This window comes from Megascapheus bottae, chromosome 8 (genome assembly GCF_031878675.1).
Source record: "Megascapheus bottae isolate mThoBot1 chromosome 8, mThoBot2.hap1, whole genome shotgun sequence".
Classification (NCBI taxonomy): Eukaryota; Metazoa; Chordata; class Mammalia; order Rodentia; family Geomyidae; genus Megascapheus; species Megascapheus bottae.
Window position 1 is genome coordinate 13,370,244 of NC_143516.1, and position 17,087 is coordinate 13,387,330.

At 38.9% G+C, this 17,087-nt stretch overlaps 1 protein-coding gene across 2 annotated transcripts in view; it reads right to left on the minus strand.

The window, feature by feature from the left end:
* Grm1 (glutamate metabotropic receptor 1) overlaps positions 1 to 17,087 on the minus strand; it is a 270,165-nt gene that overhangs the window by 18,038 nt on the left and 235,040 nt on the right. For both annotated transcript variants that reach the window (XM_090337997.1, XM_090337998.1), the window contains exon 7: positions 10,463 to 11,393. In XM_090337997.1, coding sequence (XP_090194123.1) covers positions 10,463 to 11,393 — 931 coding nt within the window. The remainder of the gene's footprint in view (positions 1 to 10,462; positions 11,394 to 17,087) is intronic.

Below are 17,087 nucleotides of genomic sequence, written 5' to 3' on the forward strand. Positions count from 1 at the left end.
AACTCACCTCCTGTTGAAGTCCTATCTTAATATAATACTACTGGGAGCTAACCAAGATATGAAAATAGTCTTAAAAATGGGATTAGTTCTTTTTTAAGGGCTTAGTTTCTCTCTGGGCTTTCTATCATGGAGGCTATGAGATGACTACATATTTGCGACAGGAAGAGGAGTCTCACTAGCGAGCAACCATGCTGGCACCCTAATCTCAGATTTCACAGCCTCTCAAGAAGTTAATGCATGCTATTTTGAGCCAGTTGTCTATGATTTTGCTTTTGTGTATGTGTGTGTGTGTGTGTGTGTGTGTTGTCTAACTATGTAGCTCATGCTTGAATTCATGATGATCCTGTCTCAGACCCCCGAGTACCAGGATCACTCATATGTGTCTCTACTTCAGCTGTCTATACCATTTTTGAAATAGCAATTACAACTAAAACTACATGGGTATCTGGCATTGCCTATTCACATGGATAATGTCATACTACTTATTTTTATTGTTAACAGTTACAAATTATGACTACCTTCAGTGTAGGTTCCATGATTCATTCATTTTATTTAGTTTACAAATGAATAAATTATTGGTAGAAATGATTATCTCTGTAATACATATTAGTTCCATTTCTGTCTCATAAATGAAATCTCCAGCTTTCTAAGCTTCCATTTCTTTACTTGCAAAGTGATGTTATAAACCTACACACACCATGAGCCACTATGGATAATCACAAGACTGTTTCTAAATTTTGTTTAAGAATTACACCAAACTGCCTTATGAGCATAAAACTCCATATCTCTGAACTTGAATAGAAGTTGCTCACACAAATTTCTAACTAAAATAATGGAAACCATGAGCCATATTCAAAAGGGATGACATTCTCTTTGAAGTTTTAGAATAATCTGCCGTTGGTCTTAGTTTAGAACTTGAAAATATAAACAGCCACTCTTTAAAGTAGATATTTTGATGTTATCTGAAAACTAAGGGTGTTAATTAAACACACACACATACACACATGGAAATAGGGGTGAATAGAGATCTACTTCCCTGGATGGATGCAAATTCTGTCCAGCCCCATTGTCTTGAGGTTACTTGCTCCCCCACATTGGCACTTCTTCCACATGCCATTCCCGGCACCATTAACTTCATTCTAAAGCATGGCCAAGGAGCCCCAAGGCAAAGGTAAAAAGCTACATCTTCAGACATTTTAGTTATTGTCCAGGCATCCCAAACGAAATACCTGAAGCATTCTCACAGCCTGCAGCACCATCACTGACTAGGCCCAGGGATCCAAGGATGTCTTATGGTATTCCAACTATAGTGAAGATGACACATGTACCTGTATCATCTGCAGTGGACCTGGCTCTAGATACGCAACCCTCCTTCTCCACTGAGACTCCACTAGGAGTCTCATGAAAGTACACCTGTGGTCCACACATGCCTTCCTTCCTACCTTTACAAATCTTGCAATTGGTGTTTGGCAGTTCATAAACCCGGCAGGGGTTTATTACAGTCCTTAACTTTCCGGTCTCAATTTTCATCCTGCATTATATACCCAGCTACAGGGAACCAGCATCAACCAAACACAACACCTTGGAGTTGGTGCTTTGCTGCCATACATTCCAACACAATCAAATGGCACTTATTGTATGACATAGATCTTGATTGAACTCCAGGCATAAATGATGTGTAATTCTTTCATGTTGCTAATTATTATCATTCCTTTGCCGTTGGATCCTTTACCAGATCTTACAAATGTGTGAAGTTCTCCTTTAGTATGCCATTCACTCTTTCCCATCCACTGAAATACTTCCTAAAGTACATACTACCTTTCATGCCAAGCTTCTCAGCGCATTGCACTGACCTTTCTATCCATATCAAGCCACTTGAAAAGCTCAAGGTTAAAGATAGGGTTTCCCACCCTATTTTAATTTTAAGGATTAGATCCCAAGTAGTAATATGTTGAAGCAGAATTTTATACACAAAATATTTGAGTTCCTCCCTCATTCATGTGTCAATGTTCTAATTCTCAGAGGAAGGGCCATCCAGTAATTAAGGAGTTTGAATGATGTTCTGAAGACAGGGTTCCTCAATGGAATTAATGCCTCTCTTAGAAGAAATCACAGAATTCCTGGGCTCCTCTCTTCCTCTCACACAAGGAAGGAAGTGTGTGAGAACACAGTAAGAAAGTGGCTGTTTGCAACCCCAGGGGAAATCTTGATCAATGGGGAGGGGTGAGTTATCACTCTTTTCTAAGTCACCAAGTCTGTGGTATTTTATTACAGTGCTCCCTACTGCAGAATAAGACAGCATTTCCTTTCATGTTTGCATGATATTTCATCCTCTTGTTTTAAAAAATCATCCTCATTTTAAAAAATCATGCAACTTACTTTCTCTTTTTCCTTATCCTTTCAGGTCCCTTGCTTGATATTCCAGTTCTAATGAATTCAACTCAGAAAATATGGTGGATTTTTTTGTTTGGTTGGGTTTTTTTGTTTGTTTTTGCTTTTTTTCCCTCTATATGCATGCCTTAGACTCAACTTTCATTGCACTATTTTACTGTAAGGCTTTTAAGGTTTATATTTCAAACTCTATTCTAATTTTTGTGCAATCAACCTTGTCCCAAAATTCTTACATGTGATTAAGAAACTTACTAGGGCTCTACATGGTTTATTGCAAAAGTAAATTTCATCACAGAAATTAGGTCGCCTCTACAGTCTGTCTTCTACTATACATTAATCACCCCTACACATGAGTGTGTACTTTCTTTATATCAGATTCCATGTCATAGCCCAAGAACACAGTAACATTTCTGAATCTTCACTCATGTGAAATGATCTCACCACACTACAATCACACATACTGAAAACAAAAATTCCCTAAGATCAAGTTCAAATGCTACTTTTACTAAAATACCTGTTTAATTCTTCCCCAGATACTACTTCAGAGGAAAATGTAATCTCTTCCTTCCTTGAACACTCAAGCAGTTCAATTATGACACATAAAGCAAAATGTTTTCTCATATTTGTATCTTCTTTTTTATAGTACAGGATTAGTACTGGTCAGGACCTTGCATTCAGAGCTTTCTTATCCTGAAGGGTATCTCGCATTATGCTGAGTGGATGATCATGTAAATAGTTGAATCACCAGTACAAGCTCCTCAGTAAATGGTCTTTCAAGTAGTAAAATTCTATGACAAATACTTCAATATCATATTCTGATGTTTACTATAAAATCAAATGAAGAATTACCATCAACTTTTAAAGTCATGGATGATTCAGGGAAAAATAATTTCAACTGACAGATTGTTTTCTGAGCTAGAGTAGTTATTAGATAAATATTTTGAGGAAAGCGATTGGAGAGGCCATTGCTACTTGATTATGACATCTGTTGGCTCATTTTCAAATTTCCCTTTTAATCAAAGGAGGAAAGATAAATCAAACTGCTTAACCAGCAAAAAAATGACTAATGCTACAGACTTATTTATCTCTACTTGTGGACAAACTTTATCTTTAGTAGGCACCCATAAGGAAAATTTCCTCACAGAATCATTCTCTTTAGTACTTCATGTCACTGTTCAATTCAGAAAAAAAGTTCAAATGCTTAGGAAACATTTTAGCAAACTAATAATGTTCTGTTTGCTTAAGAATATGCTTTAAAATTGTTTCTTGAAATTTGAAAATACATATGGAATAATAGTATACCCCAAATAGCAAAAACAGTTCTTCACAGGAACAACAATGCTATGGCAATACCAATACCGATTTCAAACTCTATTTTGAAGCCCTGGTGATAAACATAGCTTGTTACTGACACAAAAATAGACCTGAGGACCAATGGACTAGAAGACCCTGAAATGAACCCACAAACCTATAGCCACCTAATATTTGATACAGAAACACAAAACACAGGATGGAAGAAAGACAGACTCTTCAACAAATGGTGCAGGAAGAATTGGATATACACATGCAGAAAATGGAAGCTAGATCCTTATATATCACCCTACACCAGAATCAATTCCAAATAGATCAAAGACCTTAATGAAAGACCAGGCACCTTGAAAATATTACAGAAAGGGATAGAGGAGATATTAGGGCTCCTTGGCATAGGTCAAAACTTCCTAAGTAAAGTTCCAGAATCACAACAAATCAAAGAAAGACTGGATCAATGGGATTTCATCCAACGGAAGAGTTTCTGCATAACAGAGGGCATAGCTAGCAGAAAAAAAGAGAAAGCCCACAGAATGGGAGAACGCCTTAATTAACTATACATCAGATTAAGGACCTCTTATCTAAAATATTCTTAGAACTAAAAAATTAAATCCCCCCAAAACAAATCCTCAAAGAAACCATAACCCAATTAATAAATGGGTTGAAGACTTAGAGACTTCACAGAAGAAATGAAAATAGCTAATGGACACATGGAAAGATGCAAGAAATGCAAATCCAAATGATATTGGGATTTCATCTCACCCCAGTTAGAACGGCCATTATCAAGAAAACGAACAACAAATGCTAGCAGTGATGTGGCCAAAAGGGAATAGTACTACACTATTGGTGGGAATGTGAACGTGTTCAATCACTCTGGAAAGCAGCATAGAGGTTCCTCAAAAAACTACACATAGAGCTTCCCTATGATCCAGCAATTCCACTCCTGGATATTTATCCTATTGACCATAAAGGCCATACCACCAACACAACAATGTTCACTGAAGCACTGTTTACCATAGCCCAAACATAGAATCAACCCAGATGCTTAGTGGCCTATATACACAATGGAATCCTATGCTTCTCTCAGAATGATATTGTCCCATCCATAAGGAAATGAAAAGAACTGGGAAAAATATTAAGCAAAGTAAGCCAGACCCAAAGAAACACAGGTTGCATAGTTTCCCTCATTTGTAGAAACCAGAATGGGCCTATAAATCTGCAAGTAAATATAATGGAAAGTAAAAGACAAAAAGTTACATACAGTCATGATAAATTTAACAGGACTCTAAACATTCACACAGTGAGATCCAAGGAGCATATTGTTACGAGAGGATGCAAAAAGCTCAATATCTATGTGCATATAATAACATAAATCACTTAAAATGATGTTTACTGAAATGAACTCCAAGAAATGGGAAGGAGAGGATTTTAAATTTTACTTTGTGTGTGTGTGTGTGTGTCTGTATATGGGTTTTGTTTGTTTATTTCTCCTTTTGTGGCTGTTTTGTTATCTCTGTACCTATTATTTTAAATGTTAAGTTTTATCTGTTTGGGGAGGGGAAGCACAGAAACAGTGGGATAAAGGGTGAACTAATTCAGTTTCTGCACTGACACTCACTGAACATAATGTTGAAAAGTAACTGTATAATTTGTGGGGGATGAGAGTCAGGAGGGATAAACTGTGAGAAAATGAGGGAAGAGATAACACTGTCCAAAATGAAATGTACTCATTGCCTGATCTATGTAACTGTCACTCCTCTGTGCATCACTTGTGCAATACAAATAAATTTTAAAAATTAAAAAACTAAAATTTCTTCTTCTACCCACCTAACTTTTTGTGGTTGTGATTTAGTTGTGCACATAATCATGTATGCGAAAGTCCAAGGACTATATTGTCAAGTTTCAGTTCACTGACCCATCAAAATGTGTGACAGTCATTATTTATCCAGAAATGTCGGTCTGACATTAATATCATTATTTCTTAAATATGTATGCTATGTGTATAATTTTTCATTTTGCCTTACAAGGAAGTGATAATTTGGATCTAGGTAAGTTACTTCTCTAAGAAGGTAAACAGATTTCTATGCTTTTAAACTACTAAAAGGGAGAAAGTTTGGGGTGCCTTTATATTACTAAGCCTAAATACTTGCCCATTTGACTACATTTTTAAGACAGCAAAAGAGCTGTCAAAGGCAATTATACTTAAGTCAATCTTCCAGACTTAGAGTCTGCCTAAAAGGACTTGTGACTATAAATAACTAAAATAACCCAAACACTGAATTGATTGAGCTTCTTCCAAATTATATTCCAGAAGATGTAAAGCAAGAACTCATATCTTTAATTCTGTCAGACAGTTGGTTGTGAGGTAAAATGTTAAAAAGAAATTCAACCAACCTTGAGAAAACAGCCATACAATGTCATCTCTCCCATCTATCAGAAAGCCAGGCTGTCGTGGGAATGCTATTGGACCTGCAGCCCCTCCAGAACAACATTCCAACAGATAGATCAGTTGGAAACATTTCATCAGAGCATCTGCTTCGAGTTTATAGCTCCATATACAGACTGTTGAACACGCTCTGTAGCCCGTAAGTGTCAGACTTCTGCATCCAGAATGGTAGTAAACACATTGGGTAATACATTCTCTAGAGCTTTCCCCCCTTCCTTCAGTTGGCAAAACTCTGTTTGATTTTTATTGCTGCAGGAAATATTAGATTTTGAGTTTCGTAACTTTGAAGACAAACCAAGAAAACATAAACTGGTAATAAAAAGGGGTAAACACAGGCACTGAAATTATTGCTATATTTTAAAATTATAGTCTCATAGAGTCAACAGAAGCAATAACAGAATGAATGAGAAAAATGAGCAAACAAATTATTTTTTCCCACTGAAGCTTAGCTAGAAATTACCCTCTAGGGTCAACTTATATTTCTATTGGAGAGGCTATAAATTATACTAAGAAAACTATATGCTATTGCTATTTATTTATTAGAGTTAGGTTTATCAACATAAAAATAGGATCAAGCTTGACATATTACATCTAATGGCAACACCATTTACTGATATCAACTTCTAAGATAATCGATACATTTTTTTCAAACACAAAATCTCAAATGGAATGTTTCTAAGTATGTATTAGTAAAGAGGGACTTTTCTCAGATGACAAGAAAAGCAGTCAGTGCAGGCAATGTTTGCCTACAAGTGGGAAGCAGTACCAAGTAATGTTCAATGCCTTCTTCTCATCCTAACAGCAAGCACCACCCAACTATTCATTGGTCACAGATTCTCAGAGGGGGACCTCTACCCATCCACATATGGAATGGCTGGGAGCGCATGCATGGATCCCATCCCTTGTACTGACAGAATATCTCAAAACAGTAGCTTTCAGAAATTAATGCTCCAGGATCAAATTTGACCTAGAAGTTTTTTAAGCACCAAAAGAAAGGCAGAACAGTTAGAGACCTGGAGCTAAAGAATAGTACAGAGCAATATTATAAATCCGTACGACACCAAATGTCTTCAATAAAGGGAATTTCTTACTTTCTAGGAGAATTCAGAGAATTCAGTTTAAAGAGTGCCCTTTTAAGCTGGGTGCTGGTAACTCATGCCCCATAATCCTAGCTACTCAGAAGGCTGATTGTTGAGGATCATGAATCAAAACCAGCCTGGGCACCAAAGCCTGTGAGACTTTTATCTCCAATTAACCACCAAAAGAATGTTGGACCTTGGGCTCTCCTAGCAGAGATTTACAATAGAGCAAAACCTAGATACATAAGGCTATATAGTATGCCGCTAAATGAAAGGACCTCCAGGCTATACAAACAAAAGCCACATACTGAGTGATTGTTGTCCTTAATGTACTATGTTATCTCTCATCTCTTTTGCTGTCCCTTGGTTATTTCATATTGTTACAGTATTTTACCTTGTTATCTGATGTATTGTATATATGCTTATTTGGTTATTTGAAATAGGATAGGGAAGGGGGAATAATAAAAGGGAGTATTTTATATTTAAGCAAAAAAAATGTTGGAAGTGGACCTTTGGCTTAAGTGGTAAAGCATTGCCCCAAAACATCATGGACAACACTCAAGCACAGAGTTCAAGCCTTGGGACCAAAGCATGTACATGCGTGCACACACACACACACACACACACACATACACGCACACACACGCACACACACTCACAGAACACTTGCTTTCCTTTTTCATTTTGCTTTTCCTCATCCCTTTCTTCTTAAAAATTGCTTTGATGTTACTTTACCCCTGTATACTGTGGCTAACGATCTGGGTTTTTGTTGTTGTTGTTGTTTTCCTTTTTCTTTTTTATGTCATGGCATTGGTTCACCTTCATGTTTGGTAATAACTCCCTGACAGCAGGTGAAAAAGAAAAACTATGATCAAGGGAGTAAAATTTATTAAGAAATTTCTATGATCTGCATCTTATAAAGGATTTGAAATTGATTAGCCAATACAGAAACACAAATTACATTGTAATACCGATAAAACCTAAGGAGGTTTTTGCTGGAAGTAACTCCAGATCCTAAAAATATATCTTCTCAAATTCTTCCTTTTTTCCATCAGTCCTGGGTAGGGCTTGAACTGCCATTATGCTCTCATTTAGCTTTTATGCTCAGGGCTGACAGTCTAACACATTTTCTAAAACCAGTCTAATTGGTTTTCTAGTGGTTAGCTGGAGATAAGAGTTCATGGACTTTCCCGTCCAGAGTGGCTTGGAACCATAACCTTCAGATCTCAGCCTCCGAAAGAGGTAGAAATATAGGCATGAGCCATCATGCTAAGCTCCCAAACCTTTTCTTATCACTTCTTTGAACAATATAACTTTTGTAAAAAATTGTTATTTGGTGCTTGGTAAATACATATACCCAGAATTTTCATGTGTGTAGACATTTTTCTGTATGTTAGAAGATTTCATTCCAGTTTAAAAACCTAAGTGAAGAATAGCTAATTTTTACATTTGAAGTTATATAGATTCATCTTATTTCCCTTGCCTACCAACTCAAGGAAAAATAACATACAATCTGCTGAACTTTCAAACTGATTCAGAAGGATAAAATATTTACAAGGTGATGTCTATGCTATATTTATTACAGTTAAAAATTTTCATTTGTAAAAAAAAATTATAGGAGGAAGCCCTGGAGGCTCCCATCTGCAATCCTAGCCACTCAGGAGGCTGACAGGGGAGGATCCCAGTTCAAAGCTAGCCTGAGCATGAAATCCATGACTCTCATCTCCAGTTAACTGCCAGGAGACCAGAAGTGAAATGGTGGATCAAAGTGTTAGAGCTGTTGCCTGAGCTCAAAAGCCCAGAGACAGACAGTGCCCAGGCCCTGACTCCAAGCCCATGTCCCTCTCCACCCCTCCCCCCAAAAAAGAAGAAAAGAAAACAAAGAAAGAACAGTATATGGTAAAAATCAATTCTGTTTGTAGAGAAAACTGCCTATCTTTTCATTCAGTTTCCTTGAGAACTTCAACTGTCTGTGCCATCTGAATTATAAAAAATACATGAAATTTGTTTTTGTGGGTCTAGGAAAGATGACACATCCAAATTTTTAACACATGCTTCTCCTTAAGTAAAAATTAGAGAAAGTTAGCAAAGTGTTTAATGCACAAATTTCTCAGATTTACTAAATACAAATCAACCAGACTTCAGTGTCTACTCACTCTCAACTTTGAGGCTCATCACCTTCATCTCTTTTTAAAATTTATGTTTTGCTTTGCAATCACAAATTCATTGTGACTGGACCTTGATGTAGAGATAGTCCAGTTTATGTGTAGCCCTATGCAAAATCTTGAGTACAACATGTCTTAAAGTTTAATAACAGGGGAAACGATGATAAGGCAGTTACTTAAGGGACATTATTTCAGGAAACACATGATGCTCAGTTGCAATTCGGTTTTGTGATGACAATTTCTCAGGGTTCCTAGTTTCTTGCACCCCACTCCAGATTAGTCACACTATGCTTCTAGAATGATAAAAATCAATCAGAAGCTATCTTCCACTGGGGTATAAAATACAAATTAGGAATACTGTTCGTAGGGTCAAGGCAGAGTTGCACGGACACTCTGTAGAGGGGAAGGACCCACAGAAGAAAGAAACACAGTATTAGAAGGTGTGCAGCTGGCGCGTCTAGAGACAAAGGAAGATAGATGGGCTTGGTCCTCTGTCCCCATGGTCCTTGCTCTTGCAAAAGGAATGAAAACAAGGAGGGCTTTTAGCACTCGGGTCTACTACAGAATGGGAGCTCTGGAAAAAAGGGAGGCGGTATATAAACACACACTGTGGAGGAAAGGGAGCAAACAGGTTAGAAGGAGAGACATCCTGATGGAGGGAGAGCTGGAAACAGAGAGAGACAGAGAAGGGGGGCAGGAGGAGGAGGAGGTGGAGAAGGAGGGGAAATGGTGAGGAGGAGGAGGAGGGAGAGGGGGATAGGGGAAGGAGGAGCAGGGGGGAGGGGGGAGGAGGAGGAGAAAGAAAAGGAAGAGGACAGGGAGGAGGAAAAGGAAGAGGAGGGGGAGGAGAAAGGGGAGGGGGAGGGGGAGGAGGAAGAGGAGGAGGAAGAGTAGGGGAGGGGGAGAAAGAAGAGGAGGAGGAAGAAGAGGAGAGGGAGGAAGAGGAGGAGAAAAAGGAGGAGGATCCAGAGGAGGAAGGCGGCGGGCAGGCAGGCAGGCAGGCCCAGGGAGGGGGAGCCTCCCCACCCCCACCCCTCCCCCCTTCCCCCACCCCCGGCCCCCCGCTCACTCACTTGGCGGCCCCCGCCCCCGGCCTCTTCCTGCGGAAGATGTTGAGGAAGGTGTTGGAGCGGCAGGGCAGCTTGCCGTCGCCCACGTGCATGCGCACCACGTCGGAGGTGGTGAAGGCGCTGCGCACGTTGCGCTCGGGCTTGGCGATGATGATGTACATCTTGGGCGTGAACATGCAGCCCAGCGCCACGGTGACGCTGAGGCTGACGGCGAAGCAGGTGGTGATGATCTTGTAGTTGCTGCCGAAGTAGATGGGCACGAAGGCCAGCCAGATGATGCAGGTGGTGTACATGGTGAAGGCGATGTACTTGGCCTCGTTGAAGTTGGCGGGCACGTTGCGCGTCTTGAAGGCGTAGTAGGTGCAGCTGAGGATGAGCAGCCCGTTGTAGCCCACGGGGGCCACCACGCCCAGGTTGCTGGTGTTGCAGATCAGGTAGACCTCGTGGATGCTGGGGTAGGACAGCACCGGGCGCGGGGGCTCCAGCACGATCAGGGTGACCACCAGCGTGAGCTGCACGCCGATGAGCAGCGAGGCGATGAGCACCTGCGCCCAGGCGCTCATGAAGCGCGGCTTGCGCGTGCAGATCTTCTTCTTGCTGCCGGCCAGGATGCGCGCGATGCGGTTGGTCTTGGTGACCAAGGCCGAGTAGCACATGGCAGAGGAGAGGCCGACCAGCAGGCGCTGGAGGTAGCAGGACGCGGTGGTGGGCTTGGCGATGAGGGTGAAGGGACACACGTAGCCCAGGAAGATGCCGGCTAGGATGATGTAGCAGAGCTCGCGGCTGGAGGACTTGACCACGGGGGTATCCCGGTACAGCACGAACACGAGCGTCACGAACAGCGTCACCAGGATGCCCAGGCAGGAGAAGGCCACGGCGATGATCGACTCGATGTTGCTCCACTCGAGGTGGCGGACGGGAATGGGCTCGCAGCCTGGGAGGAGAACAACCGCACGGTGAACGCGTGACAGTGGCCCAGGGCACAGCTGGCTCGCCTTCCCGGAGGGTCTATGCGCCTGGCACTCAACTCTCTGGGGTGACCCATAGAGAACCCATCTCCTTCCCCGGGGAAACTTAATCTCATTACGAGTCTAAACTTGTGAACCAACAAAAGTTGATTTATTATTTTTTTCTTGATTCTTTCCAATGCTGCCATTACAAAACGAATGCCAATCTCCAGAGGGAAGTGTCTCAGAAAAGGAAATGTGTGTGGGGGGAATAATGTTTCTAGGAAAGATGAAGTAACATAAAAGAAAATGTTCGGAAAAAGTAACCTAGCAGGCTGGATGTGGTACCTCTAGGGTGGTGGAGATTGGGAAGAATGTGATTCAAGGCCAGCGGGGAGCAAAAAGTGAGTGAGATGCCCCCACCATGCCAACACACAAGATAGATGTAGCAATTCACACATGCAATCACAGAAACACAGAAGGTATAGGTAGGAAGATCTAGGTCTGAGGCCCAGACAAAAGCTTGAGAGCCTATCTAAAGAATAACTAAGACATAAAAGGGTGAGAGTATGTATGACTCAAGTGGTAGAGTACCTGCTTAGCAAATGTGAGATCTTGTAAAACTGACTAAATAAAATTAGCAAACATTCTTCTTTTCATTTTATGCAGCCATTATCCACAAATAATAGAACTCATAGACAAATTTTGGTTTGCAGATTATCTTATAAACAAATTCAGTTTAAATTTTATGCAAGAATTTGCATTCTGTCCTCCACCATATGATTCTGTATTACCCCCTTAAAATCCCTTTAGTCATGTGCTATCTGTACATGGCATGGGCGGGGCCTTTGAGTTAGGTGGCTCTCATACAATACCAAAGGAAACTGGATCTCTTCTAAAGGAGAGATGTTTTCTTTCTAGACAGGAAATAGAATCTTTTTCATATTTCAGAGTGAGAGAAAAAATTGTCAGACTCTGGAGACAGCCCCTTCACGGGATTTTATGTTTGGTCTGGGCCAATGTTTCCCACATTGTGAGAGTAAAAACATTTCCTTACATTTTGGAAAAGGCTTGTTGTTCTGTAGCAGTAAGAAGCTACCGGAAATGGTTTTAGGTCTGCTCAATCTACACCAGCCTGCCTCAGTGACATGTTTGTGTTTACCAATCAGTGAGTGTTAGCCCTTGCTTCTGAATGTCACCCGGATGGGGTGTCACTTAAGTGCAAGTGGTAGTTTGGGGTTTAAAAACGTTAGTCCTTCACTATTCATGGGGAATTAGTTCTGGGGCCCCCACTGATACCTAACCGTGCTCAAATGCCTTATAATAAGTCCCAATTTGCAGATGATAGACGTGTATCTTCCAGTATGCTTTAAATAATACCTAGTTTATGTAAAGTATATCATCCATGTCTAAGTGTTAAGCATAGACAGAACCATCATGGTCCAAACTACACAGTTCATGACCCAGTGGTCTTCAGCCATGGATGGTTGGAGCTTCACTGCAGAAATAACTAAGGAAGGATGACTGTAGTCTTACCATCATTTACATTTCTACAGATTTCATAAAATGCACAGAGAAGATCCTGACTTGGTACCATTCCTGGTTGTACTGGGAAACAAGTTCACTCACCTAGCCCCTGAAACCCACCTCTCCTCTTCCCATACACTGCTTGTGGAAGGTCACAACAATGATCCAAATCTGGTTCATTTTACTGAGTCTTGTATTTATTTAACTACTTGTACTCATGTAGGACTCTGTATATAGGGTCATTAAACTTAAATCTTCATAGAACATGTGACATAGTTCTATCGTTACATAAACTAGTCCAACATTTATTACACACATCATCTGGTAAATAGCCCTAAGTTAGAACATCAACATTTTGTTTTAGCTGTATAAGTACCTTTTACTTTATTTGGTTATTTCTTATTTCTCTGCTGCTTTCTTTACTTTTGTTACAGTTTACCCACTACATATTTAAATCTTTATTTGTGTGGGAGTTTTGTTTCTTTGTTTGATGGTTTGGTTTGCATTTGAGTTGAACTGAATTGAACTGAAGTGCGCTTCTGGTGATGTGATGACCATAGAAAGAAGTGGAATGCTGTGATCACATGAAGACTCAGACCCAAGAATTGTGCAGTGCAAGCTCGCCTGTGTTTGGAAAACAGATGACTAGCTTATCAAAAGGGTCCATACTTTTCTGAGTTCTTTAGAAAATCTCTGGGAATTAACTTGTTTGGGGTTGTCAATTTGGTGAAAGATTACTTCCTTTAGTAGTGCCCTCCAACAGGCTTTCTGCTTTGAGAATATGAACTGTCTCTCAGGAGCACACACTCTGACTGATGTTAGTAGCTATTGATTTATCTGAGTCTCAAACTCTTCCTAAAAGAACTTATGATTTTGCTATAAAGTCATATTTTAATTCTACATGGCTTCTGTTTATTTTCCAATAAAACATGGGTAGATTCTCCCCAACTTTAGAAAGAGAGGGTAAAAAAGTGTTCTGGAGTCATCTTTTTCTTAATTGCTTTTTTTTTTTTGCCAGTCATAGCGGGGCTTGAACTCAGTGCCTTGGGCTTTCTCAAAGCCAGTGCTCTGCCACTTGAGCCACAGCACCACTTAGAGCTTTTTCTGCGTATGTGGTACTGAGGAATCAAACTCAGGACTTTGTGCATACTAGGTAAGCACTCTACCACTAGGCCACATTCCCAGCCCTTAGTACTCTGGATTCTTACTAAGTAGAGTCCTACACCACAAATATATTCTGTTTAATTCAATTAATCACTTCCTTGCAGGGAAAATATTTTAAAGCATCTGAAAAAAGAGACATATTAATAGCCCAATAGTGTAGAATTTAAAAATACAGATAAACTCTATTCTAGAAGCTATATTTTTAATAAAAAATATAAACTTTTAGTTTATACTAAAATATAAAAATGTATAAACTAAAGATGAAACATAATCTTCCAGAAACTTTCAGCTCTATCTAATGTCTTCAACTCCATTGGAGATATGGACATCTAGGAAGTCATTGTTCTTACCCCAACTCTCAAGAGAGGCAATATTTCTTCCTAATATTATAACAACAGACAATAGCAAGAAACAACTCTGTGTTCCAATCTACTATCAATAGCTATAAACAATCCCATGTCTCCTTAATTAACTAATTATGAATTGTTGCTGCTTCTCCTTCCTATTTCCTATCTGCTAATGTGATACTGGCAATACAGCCACTTTATAAATCTTCTCAATGAAGGAACTGTTCAAGAATGTGCTTATGTGGTACAAGAACTGTTTATGCTCATAGTTTTAAATAACCAAGTACTAAATCTTGAATTAATATTGTTCTATTGTGGATGTCTAGGCTTCATATACAAACATATACAGCTCAGGACAACAAAATATAGTGCTACCCCAATTTACATTTCTAATAATGAAACTCTGGCCTTCTCTATGCTATATCAAATAGCTAAAACAAAAGGAACAATAATGTGTAGTAAAGGTTGGAATATTATCAGAATAATTCATTTATTTGACTTTAGGTAGAAAATATTTTCTTTTGGCTACTCTGAGGATGAAACCCAAGACGTAATGTGGGCTTGTCTACCATTCTACCATTGCTCTTCACCCTTCAGAAACAGTTTTTCAAATGATCTAAATGGTCTACAAATAATCCCAAATACCAACTCCTCGATGTCATAATATTACCAAAATAATAAAGGTGGGATCCAGCAAAAAAAAAAACAACTATAAGACACTACAAAAATACTTGATACCAATAAATGTTTTAGAGGTGATCATGCTATATGTGTAGCTTTAATAAAATATTTTTACCCAGGGGTCTCAAATGAAACAACAAAAGCCATTTGGTAATACGGAATCTATGAAAGAAGTGCAAGAGCCTAATGCAGATATGCAAGCTCCAGTCAGGAAACACCCATTTCCCAAAGATCCCAGATGATCATGTTTGAGATCTAGAGAGATAATACCATTATTTGTTTTCTCCAGTTAGACATCCAATGGATACTGAATAAGTTCCTCATGAAAATAAATCATTCTAGGAGGAACACTAATGACACAACATTTTCAGAATAGCAAAAATTTTGTTCAACATATTTAATTTAAATTAATCTGAAAAAGATGAAATGTGGGAAACAGGTGAAAAACAAATTGCAAATGAGCCCTTGGGTATCTCTTAATGGATAGACAGTTTTCTTGCCTCATGATTTACGAACACATACTACTTCAGATAGTGTGTTCATTTTCCGCATGATTGTGGGTCATTCATCTCTCAGAAAGGCACAGCCATCACAATCGGGGAAATAATCACTGGGACATTTATTCGTGAGTTTAAACTTTATAAACAAATGATCATTATCATTTCCCATCTTCTGAAAAATGAGAGAACCTTAATGTTGCTGAACATTATACTTTTTAGTAATGATTTTAAAAAAAGCAAAAACTGAGCTGAAAGTCTCTAGAAGCAGAGATTCATGAAAATCAAGGACCTAAAGGCAAGCTGGTAATGATACAATGCATAGAATCTTTAAGATTATTGACTATATTATTCTTTATATTGCATTCTCTTGTTTATTCACATATTTTTTAACAATTAAAGTTACCCCAATCCAGCTTTGTTATTTCCCTGACTGTGACAGGGATGACCCAGATTTGGATAAACAATCACTCTAATTCAATAATTTCATTACAAGAATTATTGTTCGTAAGAAGGTAACTTGGTTAGTGCAAGATATTGTTAATTGAATGTACATTCTATGAACTAACTCTTTCATATGTTTTATATATGCAAGATTAAGGACTTCTGATATTTGAGAGGGTTCAGAAGACTCAGAAAACATACCCAATACAATGTTTTCATTTTAAGGCAAGAATGCATGTTGCAGTGAAAGAAGAAATATAGGTCAGAGCCAAGAAATTAAGGGATATTCAGGTATAAATTCTTATTTGTATGCAAATGTGTTTCATCTGAAAATTGAACTAAAGACATAGGAAGAATATTAGCTTTGAGACAGGTCAAGACAGAAATTCCTAGTGGAGTTTTTTTTTTTTAAATCACTCTCAAGTCTTAAAGCAAAGTCAATCTGTTGAATTGTTTATGTAAAGTGAAATCCATCAGTAGATTAGATTTTGCTGATTGTCCCCTCTGAAGTTACAAACATTATGTATTATAAATCCCAGTTCCTACGACATGGTCAAAAGTCACAGACAGATACAAAGCATCTCCTTCGGGGGTCATAAAAGCTGTGCAGATCTAACTTTAAAATAACTCTGTCCTTCATAGTGTATTATCTACAAACAAAAGAAAAATGACTTTATGCAGAGGGAGATGAAGTATTGTTGAACTGCAACAATGAAAGTTTGTCATAATAAAACCCAGACACACATTTGTAATTTGGCTATGACTTTTCTGATTTTTAAAATGTTTCTTTAATGCCAATGTTCCCCCCCCCAAAAAAAGAATCACCCAAAGATTAGGAAAGATAATTTTTAAAGCTTTAATTTTTTTCTTTCTTTCCTATACATTTTTTAAAAAACATCCTACACTTGAGAGGCAATAGTTTTGCCAGACTAAAAGAATTAGCCTCCATATACAAGTTATCCACCAATTTAATAGAATGAGCTTTTAGTCTTGTTTTAGGGTGTTAAAAAAGAGAGCTTTC